Here is a 12563-nt window from a genome sequence, read left to right as displayed (position 1 = left end):
AAGAAAGTTGAAATCATATCAAGTATGTTTTCTGACCACAATGCTATTAGACTAGATATCAATTACAGGAAAAAAAATATGTAAAAAATACAAACACATGGAGGCTAAACAATACACTACTTAAGTACCAAGAGATCACTGAAGAAATCAAAGAGAAACAAATGACAATGAAAACACGACGACCCAAAACCTAAGGGATGCAGCAAAAGCAGTTCTGAGAGGGAAGTTTATAACAATACAATACTACCTCAAGAAACAAGAAAAATCTCAAATAAACAACTTAACTTTAAACCTAAAGCTATTAGAGAAAGAAGAACAAAAGAACCCCAAAGTTAGCAGAAGGAAAGAAATGATAAAGATCAGATAAGAAATAAAAGAAAAATAAATTAAGGAAACAATAGCAAAGATCAATAAAACTAAAAGCTGGTTCCTTGAGAAGATAAACAAAATTATAAACAATTAGCCAGACTCATCAAGAAAAAAAGGGAGAAGACTCAAATCAATAGAATTAGAAATGAAAAGGGAGAAGTAACAACTGACAATGCAGAAATACAAAGGATCATGAGAGATTCCTACAAGCAACTATATGCCAACAAAGTGGACAACCTGGAAGAAATGGATAAATTCTTTGAAAAGCACAACCTTCCTAGACGGACCAGGAAGAAATAGAAAATATAAACAGACCAATCACAAGCACGTAAATTGAGACTGTGATTAAAAATCTTCCAACAAACAAAAGTCCAGGACCACATGGCTTCACAGGTGAATTCTATCAAACATTTAGAGAAGAGCTAACACCTATCCTTTTCAAACTCTTCCAAAATACAGCAGAGGGAGGAACACTCCCAGACTCATTCTACGAGGTCACCATCACCCTGATACCAAAACCAGACAAAGATGTCACAAAGAATGAAAATTACAGGCCAATATCACTGATGAACATAGATGCAAAAATCCTCAACAAAATACTAGCTAACAGAATCCAACAGCACATTAAAAGGAGCATACATCATGATCAAGTGGGGTTTATTCTATGAATTCAAGGATTCTTCAATATAAACAAATCAATCGATGTGATAAACCATATTAACAAATTGACTGAAAAAAACCATATGATCATCTCAATAGATGCAGAAAAAACTTTTGACAAAATTCAACACCGATTTATGACAAAAACCTTCCAGAGAGTAGGCACAGAGGGAACTTTCCTCAACATAATAAAGGCCATATATGACAAACCCACAGCCAACATCGTTCTCAATGGTGAAAAACTGAAACCACTTCCACTAAAATCAGAAACAAGAGAAGGTTGCCCACTCTCACCACTATTATTCAACATAGTTTTGGAAGTTTTTGCCACAGTAATCAGAGAAGAAATAAAAGGAATCCAAATCGGAAAAGAAGAAGTAAAGCTGTCACTCTTTACAGATGACATGATACTATACATAAAGAGTCCTAAAGATGCTACCAGAAAACTACTAGAGCTGATCAACGAATTTGGCAAAGTAGCAGGATACAAAATTAATGCACAGAAATCTCTTGCACTCCTATACACTAATGATAAAAAATCTGAAAGAGAAATTAAGGAAACACTCTCATTTACCATTGCAACAAAAAGAATAAAATACCTAGGAATAAACCTACCTAAGGAGACAAAAGACCTGTATGCAGAAAACTATAAGACACTGACGATAGAAATTAAAGATGATACAAACAGATGGAGAGATATACCATGTTCTTGGATTGGAAGAATCAACATTGTGAAAATGACTATACTACCCAAAGCAATCATCTACAGATTCAATGCAATCCCTATCAAATTGCCAATGGCATTTTCCCAGCACTAGAACAAAAAATTTCACAATTTGTATAGAATCACAAAAGACCCCGAATAGTCAAAGCAAACTTGAAAAAGAAAAATGGCGCTGGGGGAATCAGGCTCTCTGACTTCACACTCTACTACAAAGCTACAGTAATGAAGACAGTATGGCACTGGCACAAAAACAGAAATATACATCAATAGAACAGGATAGAAAGCCCAGAGATAAACCCATGCACATATGGTCATCTTATTTTTGATAAAGGAGGCAAGAATATACAATGGAGAAAAGACAGCCTCTTCAATATATGGTGCTGGGAAAACTGGACAGCTACATGGAAAAGAATGAAATTAGAAAACTCCCTAATACCATACACAGATATAAACTCAAAATGGATTAAGGACCTAATGTAACGCCAGACACTGTAAAACTCTTAGAGGAAAACATAGGCAGAACACGGTATGACATAAATCACAACAAGATCCTTTTTGACCCACTTCCTAGAGAAATGGAAATAAAAACAAAAATAAACAAATGGGACCTAATGAAACTTAAAAGCTTTTGCACAGCAAAGGAGACCAAAAAGAAGACGCAAAGACAACCCTCAGAATGGGAGAAAATATTTACAAATGAAGCAACTGACACAGGATCAAACTCCAAAATTTACAAGCAACTCATGTAGCTCAATATCAAAAAAACAAATAACCCAATCCAAAAATGGGCAGAAGACCTAAACAGATATTTCTCTAAAGAATATATACAGATTGCCAACAAACACATGGAAGAAAGCTCAACAGCACTAATCATTAGAGAAATGCAAATCAAAACTACAATGAGGTATCACCTCACACCAGTCAGAATGGCCATCGTCAAAAAATCTACAAACAATAAATGCTGGCGAGGATGTGGAGAAAAGGGAACCCTCTTGCACTGTTGGTGGGAATATAAATTGATACAGCCACTATGGAGAGCAGTATGGAGGTTCCTTAAAAAACTACAAATAGAACTACCATACGACCCAGCAATCCCACTACTGGGCATATACACTGAGAAAACCATAGTTCCTAAAGAGTCATGTACCACAATGTTCACTGCAGCTCTATTTACAATAGCCAGGACATGGAAGCAACCTAAGTTCCCACTGACAGATGAATAGATAAAGAAGATGTGGCACATATATACAATGGAATATTACCTCGCTATAAAATGAAATGAAATTGAGTTACTTGTAGTGAGGTGGATGGACCTAGAGTCTGTCATACAGAGTGAGGTAAATCAGAAAGAGAAAAAGAAATACCGTATGCTAACACATATATATGGAATCTAAAAAGAAAAAAAAAAAAGAATGGTTCTGAAGAACCTAAAAGCAGGGCAGGAATAAAGATGCAGACGTAGAGAATGCACTTGGGGATGGGGGAGGGGGAAGGGTAACCTGGGACAAAGTGAGAGAGTGGCATGGACTTATAAATCCTGCCAAATATAAAATAGATAGCTAGTGGGAAGCAGCTGCAAAGCCCAGGGTGATCAGCTCGGTGCTTTGTGACCACCTAGAGGGATGGGGTAGGGAGGGTGGGAGGGAGACGCAAGAGGGAGGAGATATGGGGATATAAATATATGTATAGCTGATTCACTTTGTTATAAAGCAGAAACTAACACATCACTTTAAAGCAATTATTCTCCAATAACGATGTTTAAAAAAAATTGGCGGGGATTTGAAATAGATGTAGAATCAAGCAGTATGACAATAAAAGTCAAAGGTGAAAGAAGTACGTAGTGCTAAAGTATTCTTAGGTTCTATCACTCCTGCAGAAATAGAAAAGTGAAATATTCTGGTATTATTAACGAAGTGGTTAAGAATTATTTGTGTAAGACTGTGATAAATCAGGAATGATTTTAATCTCTAAGGGAACAATCTTTAAAAGTTAAATGGATAAGACACAAGCTAATATATGGTAATGTTTTTAAATAGGAAACAAAAATGATTAAACCCAAATAAAACATAGAAGGGAAGAAATGTTATACTATAGAAACAAACGTTTGTATAAAATGAAAGATGATATAGCTATACTACTCAGACACTTTAAGGCTATAAACATTAGAGATGAAGACAAAATGCATCATCATGATTAAGCTGTCAATCCAACAGGAAGATATGAATCCTAAATCTCTATTTGTCAAAGAGTCAAACTTCACAATATGTAGAGCCAAATTTGACAAAATGTAGACTTGAGGATTCCATATTTGTAATGTGAGATTTTAACAAACCTTCCCCACTGCTAAAAAAATAAATCAGTAACGACAGAGACTTTAACTACATGATTACCAAACTTGATGTAATTGATTTTATTTATATATATATATATATATATATATATATATATATATGGACGGACTACTGTACTGTATTTAAAGATGTATGTGAGGCCACTCTCACTTTCTGAGACAGACCACATTCTGTCTTTGGAATATGTATCTGTCTAAATAAACCTGATTTCACCTTAAAAAAAAAAAAAAAAGAAAGAAAGCAACATTACTTTTTTTTTTGCGGTACCCGGGCCTCTCACTGTTGGGGCCTCTCCCGTTGCGGAGCAAGGCTCCGGACGCACAGGCTCAGCGGCCATGGCTCACGGGCCCAGCCGCTCCGCGGCATGTGGGATCCTCCCAGACCGGGTCACAAACCCGTGTCCCCTGCATCGGCAGGCGGACTCTCCACCACTGCACCACCAGGGAAGCCCGCAACATTACTTTTTACAGTGATCGTTCTAAAAAGTATAGCATTTGAAATAGCGATAGTCACCATATTAATCTCTTTCATTGATAAAACCACACCACGAGCAAAAATAGAATTCTCAGGTCATTCTTTAATTAATTAGTAATTATTTTTAATATTATATATAAGCCATAATGCTAAACATGGAATATGAAAATCCTGATAAGGAATTTATAGTTAAGTTAAAAGATAATACACATGCACACATAACAATAATATAAATCAAAAAGAGGCAAGTGCCCAAGAAAAGAAGATATAAAGCACAACAAAACTCCAAGGCTGTCCTGCCTACAAAGGACATTATTGGAACAACCAGCAAAGCACTGGGATCTGAGGGTTAGATGACAGCAGTATATCAATGTCAATTTCATAATGGTGCTGGTTGCATTGTGGTTAAGTGTGTGCTACATTGTAGGAAATATACACTAAAGTATTGAGGGACTATCAAGCATAATGTTGACAATTTATTTGCAAATGATACAGAAGAATTGTTCTTCATAGTATACCTGCAACTTTATTGTACCTCTGAGACTGTTTCAAAAGAAAAAAATTCAAATTTTTAAATGATGATTGTAAACAAAGTGGTATCATTCTAAATTTAACAAAAGTTTTAAAAATGTATTCCCTGTTAATTCATGTTGCCTATAAACACACGGGTATTTACTCTGCTTCGTTTGGCAAAATCTTCAGACCCTCGAGGGGAAGGTCCAGTTTTAATTTAATTTACATAGTGCACAACCTTTGTTACCTTCAATCCTACCAGCCTTAGAGACAGTTATTTGCTGTTTGACAATGTTAGATATTTTAAGTTCTGTGCCCACATTTATTTTTATTAAAAAAAAATCATAATAGTGTTGAATGGCCTAGAAACTTCTTTTTACATCCAACAAAAAGTTGATGTTCTCCTTATGAATTATTAGAAACCTTATTTAAAAATGAGGAAACTGAAGCTGAAGAAGCATCAATAAGTCACTGGAGGTGTCCATGAGCTTGTGGTGCTGGAATCTGGGCCATGTTCCTCTGACTTTTCACCTGAGTTCCCTCCATCACACAGTGTGTCCTTGCTCCTCCTGGAAGGTCCTGTCCAGTTCCCCCTGAGAGTCAGGAAATTCTGTGCCTCAGAGCACAGTCATCAGGAGGGGACCAGGGTCACCCCCAGTGCTGAGCTGACAACCTCTCTGGGTCAGTTCCCTCTTTTCTAACAATAGTACTTCTTCCTCCTACCCCCTAAGTCGGGAGTAAGGCACTTGGAGGATTAAATATAACGCACTTAGATCAGTGCTTGGTGTATAATAAACATTAGATTATTACTATTCTAAACATCATATACCCTGATTTTTAAATGATCATGGCTCTTTTAGGAACTTAAACAACTGGAACGAAGGGATTTGAACAAATGCATTTTTCACTACTAGGGAATATGTATCTCAATTTTCTCTTAATTTAGGGGGAGTACCTTGGTTTGCTAGAAATATATTCATCATCTAACTGGAGAAGCCTTCATCCACCACTGTTGTCTGTCAGCCAGAAAGTAACAGATATGTCTCAGTCTTCATCTCTAGAAAACTGAAGACCCTTATATGCCAATAGGTCCCTGGAAGTCTACCCTTAATGACCCAGAATTCTAAAAACATGTAAAAATTTTAAACTTTCATTTACCCTTTTCAAAGTTTCAACCATTCCACTTCTCACCACTTTTTGTGTAGAGCAGGTTACAGTAAGCTACCACACCCACCTAAAAAGAATCACTCATTACTTTGCACGTTCAGTCCTGTTATCACAAAGAAGTAAAAATAGAACAAACATGTTCAATATGGATCCTTACTCATGATGCTATCAGTCAGTCTGAAGAGGCAAAAAGTATTTGAAAACCATATAACAGAAAGTCCAAAGAGGTCTTAGAACCAAGCCTACCAGCAGATTCCACTCATCAATTCATATATATATATTCATTTAATGTTTACTGAATACTTTCTAAGTGCCCAATACTACCTAAATCTAAGTGCTGGGGATGTTGTCGTGGACAAAAGAAATAGTTCTGCCTTCTTTGGACCTGTATTTTAATGGATGTTACTCAGGAATTAGCATGAGTTCTGTCTGTATACAAGGCATATACAATTATCTATTATTTGTAATGGGTGCTTTAAGCTCTCCTACTGAAGATGGTGATCAAAACAATCCGGCCCATTCGTACCGAAACTAGTATCACTGTGAACCACTCCCACCAAAAAGTGATTGTTTTCCTGACACAGTGGAAGTCTGAACCATCAAATTTAAAGACATCAACAATATAAAGAAAACCACAAGTGTAACCAGTGCCATATGGTACTGGTTCTCCTTTCACGGGGTATGACAGTAAGAAATTCTGGGTAGCTATCTGGTTTGTCCAGAGTCAGAAATTTATATTTTGTGAAAGTAATTTACTTTGAAAGGCTAAAAACTCCCAAATAAAATACTCTAAATCACTGCAAAATAAACTTCCCTCATAAATATAGTTGTCCCCAATGTTCTCTATTTTTTCTGTATATGTTTCTGCACATGGATATACCAGCTTAAAATAAAACGTTCATGTGTCTTCATATAATATACAGACATGTATCTTATGTATCTACATAAACGCATGTACACAGTATATGGAATGTGTGCACGAGATACAAGTTGACACCCACACTGACATCACACCGTTAAGACCTGTTGAAGGCATTACTCTCCCTGGTGTTTCCTCCTTTCTTCCACCTGGTTCTTGGTTGAGAGAGGGCTGGCAGGAAACACTCGAGGGAAATGAAAGCTCTCTGTACCTCCAAATGGTTCCATTTTTTCCAGTTTCCATCATGTACTGAGTACCAGGTAACAAAACACTCACGTCCTCCCTCTCTGCCTCACGATCGAGTCACATGCCTGCAGCCACGATGGGGACCAGGCGCCAGCGCTACATCACCCATGGACTGGGTGATACACCAGGAGAAATCCCAGCCTCAAAGGGACACCACATGGACGCACGCTTTAAAAGTACCAAATCCAAAAAAAAAAAAAAAAAAAAAGTACCAAATCCAAGAACGGACAAGCAGCTGGAACACACTCTCCTCAAGGGAGTAGTCAGGGACGGGGGTCTGACTCCTGCCCACCAGACGTGTCTCCAGAGCCAGAAATTACTTGACTGGGTACAGAAAAGCCCAGGACCAACCAAGACCAGGCCCCAGAGAGCACAGAGGTTTAAATACCAGCCAGACCACAGGCAAGACCAGAAACAAAATGAAAAAAATAGGGGCACACGGAGACTTTCTCCCAGATACAATCCAGCACACTGAAGAGAGAATCTCTTTCTCACTACGTGAACCAATGTCATTTAATGCTGTGCCCCAGCTACAGCCATTTCATGCAGCCCTGCCCGGACTGCACTTCTGAGAGCACCATGCCCAGGTCATTCTCCTCATTCCTGTTCCCTGCCAACTTCTTAAGTGAAAGTGCTACTAGAAGAAAGACACGATGTCCTGCCACTCAGTGAATGAAACTCCGGCAGATAGAGAAACAGAGTCAGAATGAATTAAATCCCAGGCTCAGCACCAACACGGCCTGTGTGACCTTGGGCAGGTCGTGTGGACGCTCCATGCCAAGTTTCCTCATCTGCAAAATGGGTAGTAATAGCAGCTACTGATAGTTTCCATGTGAAGATTAAATGCATCAGCACGTCACACTATACTCCTCTCAAATTAGCGTCCGCCTAAGTACTGATTATATTTCAAAAGAGGGAATCTGAAAGACCTCATGTACAACATGGTTTGAATCACAATTTTTTTTTTACATCTTTATTGGAGTATAATTGCTTTACAATGGTGTGTTAGCTTCTGCTTTATAACAAAGTGAATCAGTTATACATATACATATGTCCCCATATCTCTGCCCTCTTGCGTCTCCCTCCCTCCCACCCTCCCTATTTTAAAACTATGAGACCACACATTTATTCAATATTTTCCTAGAAATTATTTTTACAAACCCATAGTTATGTAAATTCAGTGCCCCTGGAACAAATTTCCTCAGAGGACATGGAAGCAACGAGCCTGGACGTGTATGTTGTTACATCCTCACACATAAAATTTCCCTGTTACTCACATTCTCATAGAGAGCTTGAAGGGTCTCCAGGTCAACCACGGAATTGTCCAAGTTCACCACAGCTGCGCAAAAAAGACAAAAGAAAGAATATAAATTGCCATAAGCCAGCTGTGAAAAGCTCCAACCACCTCAAACAATAGTGACCTTCCACAGAGTGGAGTTCATACCCGGCAGGCAGAGGGTAGGGGCTCTGCCTTCACTGCAGCCTCCTGTCGGGCCACCCCCCAGGCCGAGCTGGCATTTCAATGGGTCAGGTGTCAAGTGTCAAAGCTTTCACACGCTCCACAAATACAAAATCCCAGGAAGAGGGCCCAATGGTCACAGAGAAACTGTGAGTCTGTCTCTTTCATGACTCACCTGAATGAATTTGAAAAATCTGCTTAATACCAGAAAAATAGGCAAATCACTCATGTTACTGCCACATCCTGTTTTTTGTTTGTTTGTTTGTGGTACGCGGGCCTCTCACTGTTGTGGCCTCTCCCGTTGCGGAGCACAGGCTCCAGACGCGCAGGCTCAGCGGCCATGGCTCACGGGCCCAGCCGCTCCGTGGCATGCGGGATCCTCCCGGACCGGGGCACGAACCCGTGTCCCTTGCCTGCATCGGCAGGCGGACTCTCAACCACTGCGCCACCAGGGAAGCCCACACATCCTGGTTTTACACCAATAAATGTAAATATCTGCCAATTTATGTAAAGACGTTTGACAAAGGTTAAATCTAATCCCTAAACTGGTAGACTAATATGGAAACAGCAGGTGCATTTCCTGTTGCAACTTTTTAAATTGTTCTAATCAAAGGAAAATTCTTTGATTATGGTATTGAGATTGGCACAGATGCATCCTTAAAAATCCATCTTTAATATACAAACTGCCCTGCTTATACAAGGAAGAAGTGGAATGGATAATCAAAAACTGGACATGTGTTCTTAAGTGCGTATTTTGGCCTGGGAAACGTGTTGAATTTTGGAATTGGTGTGTTTTATTACTTAATTTAGGTGTAGGTTAACCAAAAGCATTTTGCATTAGTTGTGCACAAATTAGCTGGAAATGAGGTGAATTTGCTCTGATCAAATATGTGCCAAATAGTCACTGAAGCTGTTGTGGGATTAAAGATTTCTGGGAGAAAAATCACAGAATGGATAATCAAAAAGTGGTTAGACTTACTTTGATAATTGTGGCATTTCACAATGCTTTTTTCCTTAAAGCTTAAAGTACATGACACATTTCTGGCAAAATCCCAAGTAAGAATTAAGAAAGCCAAATTCAATACTGAAACACAGGATGGACAAGAAATCTCACCAAGATAATTTAGCATTTCTGTCTGGAGATGGGAAGTGAGTCCAGATTCACCAAAAAAATATCATATCAACTAGAATATAATACTTCTAGCCTAATAATATTCCACTATCTCAATCTCTAAAAAAATTAGGTCTCAAGTTTAAATCTAAGAATTAAGATTTGCAATCAAATACTTTTTACTCTTTAGACCATATAAGGCAAACATACCACAAACTGTTTAATGTTTCAAAGCAGTAAACCATAGCCCAGCTATGACTAAATTTCAAAAGCTAATTAAAAGGGATTAACAAATGATTTTCACTAGAGGTAATATGGCTAAAAATAATGTAACAAAATACATAAAACTAAAATAAAGATATCATCTTCATGCATGGAATTACCATTTTTAGATTACATTCATGCAGAGTCTAGCCCTTAAGGAGACTCTTAGAGTGAATCCAAAGTTCTCTAACTTTGGAATTCATTAGCTAATAATCCAATATTTCTATATTCCTTGGGAGATACACCGAGAGATCGACAGGAAACTATGGAGGAAATGCTAGTGGTCCACTTAACACAAGGTTTCATTTTCAGAACAAGGAAAAGAAACACAACAAAATCATTCATGCTCAAGTCAAAACTCATAAAAGATACGATTAACCTCTGACTTTATTATTTTAAAACATAGTATTATTTCTACAAGTTTTCCCTACATGAAATGTTACTTGTAAATACACTGAGGTTTCTCATATTTTATCTCATGCAATGTTACGTGCCAAAGAATATTTTTATAAATGTCACATGGTCCTAAGCAATTCCTCAAAAAGTCCTAATCCATGAAATGTCATTTTTTAACCATCCACAGGAAATCTCAATGGAAAGCAACTCTGCTACTACTTTACCACATAATTTTCCCTTAATTGGCTTCACACGTGAGAAATGAAAGACACAGGGACTAGATGAGGGGAAATATCATTCATTCATGTTTGTTTATAACTTAGTCCTGCCCCTCCTCCTCCTCCCCCCAACCAGCTTAAAAGTTTGGCTCATTTTAGGTTAATATAGAGAGTGATGTCAGCCATTTGTTTAATGTAGTGATGAGATATTTAAAATATGAATCAATTCTTGACAACTAGTCACTTGACCATATGGCAAAAGTGTTAAATATATCTGTACTGGTTAAAAATTGTTTTCAGCTGTAAAAAGGATGTGTGAGTAAATAATGACAAACAAAACTGAGATAGGTTGGTACTGATTCAGGGACTACAAACAGGTTAGGGCCAACATTTTTTTAATGGTCTTTTCCTCAAGTGGAAAAATGGCAGCCATGGCTCCATCAATCACTCTCACATTCCAGGCAAAATGAAGAAGGAAGAAAGGAAGCAACAAGAAGGCATGTGTAATGCCTATTCTTAGCAGATGTCTCCTTATGTGTCTCTGGCTAGAGTAGTTTCCCATGATCACCTAGAATTGAGGAGAAGCTGAAAAGTGTAGATAATGTGGACAAACTGCTATCTCTAAGAAAACAGTGTTTTAAAGCTCCAGCTTAAGTAATCTCTGAAACACTCCCTAACTTCCATAGCTCATCCTGACCTTCCCAGCCTCTTGATTCTACCCTTTAATACAAGTCACCTGATACATTTCAGATATTCCCTCTTTTGTATGTATGTGCTCTGTCCCTCCAAGGAGATTTTGAAGAGTGTGATAGCAAGCATGTGTCTTAGGTATCATCAGCTTACGCCAGAGCGTTCCACATATAGTAGAAAATTGAAAAGATTACAGTGCAAAAACCAAAAGTTATTACTGAACCTTCGGAGAGAAGACATAACAGCCAAGCTTAAGAAAGACTCACTAGAAGCCACATATTTGCATTATCAGTTCCATAAATCCACAGAGGCAGCAACACCCAAGAAAGCAAAAGGCAAATACCAGCACGGGTAGCAGTGCTGCTCACACAGTACCACGAGCATAACGGCCCATGTGATGATGAGGGAATCTGGCACTGAGTCCTACAGGGTAAGAGAAAGCTGTTTCTGGGGGAGAGGTCTCCTCTTCCGCTTCACATCTGCATTCTTTGGGGGATGAAAATGGTCAGTGTTTACTCATTCAGGAGTTTCTAGTTCTGTCTTTAACTGTCCTGCCAGGGGATATAAAAAGAAAAAAGAAAGAAAAAACACCAGTTTGGTAGAAAGGCCTAGAACTGTTATCTCTAAATTTTTACTTGAAACTCAGTAAAGCACAGAAACGTCAGCTGCGGGCATGCCGCTGTACCACATGATGGCAGTGGAGCCAAGGGTCACACGCAGAGGTCCTTTATACGGAAACACGATGCGCTGACACCTGCCTGAGAATCTGCTCACCCAGGAGTTACTCTAAAAACTGTCCAAATGTATGACTTAACAAAACTTTCCTAAAGATGCAGTCAAGCAACTTTTAAAATTTTGTTGGCTTTGCTTGGCTTAACTGAACAAATCCAACAATTTATTAAAACTAACATTTCTCAGAGAGAGAAAGGCACTTGGGACCATCTTCATCTGAATATTTCACACTTGAAAATGAAACCAAGCAGGACCCTGCAGGGCCCTCCC

General features: G+C 38.4%; 1 protein-coding gene across 1 annotated transcript in view; it reads right to left on the bottom strand.

The window, feature by feature from the left end:
• Positions 1-12563, bottom strand: part of FMN2 (formin 2) — a 310064-nt gene that overhangs the window by 106800 nt on the left and 190701 nt on the right. The window contains 1 exon segment of the mRNA XM_067711167.1: positions 8701-8762. Coding sequence (XP_067567268.1) covers positions 8701-8762 — 62 coding nt within the window.

Source organism: Pseudorca crassidens, chromosome 16, assembly GCF_039906515.1.
Source record: "Pseudorca crassidens isolate mPseCra1 chromosome 16, mPseCra1.hap1, whole genome shotgun sequence".
NCBI lineage: Eukaryota > Metazoa > Chordata > Mammalia > Artiodactyla > Delphinidae > Pseudorca > Pseudorca crassidens.
This window is presented reverse-complemented; position numbering and strand designations above follow the sequence as displayed.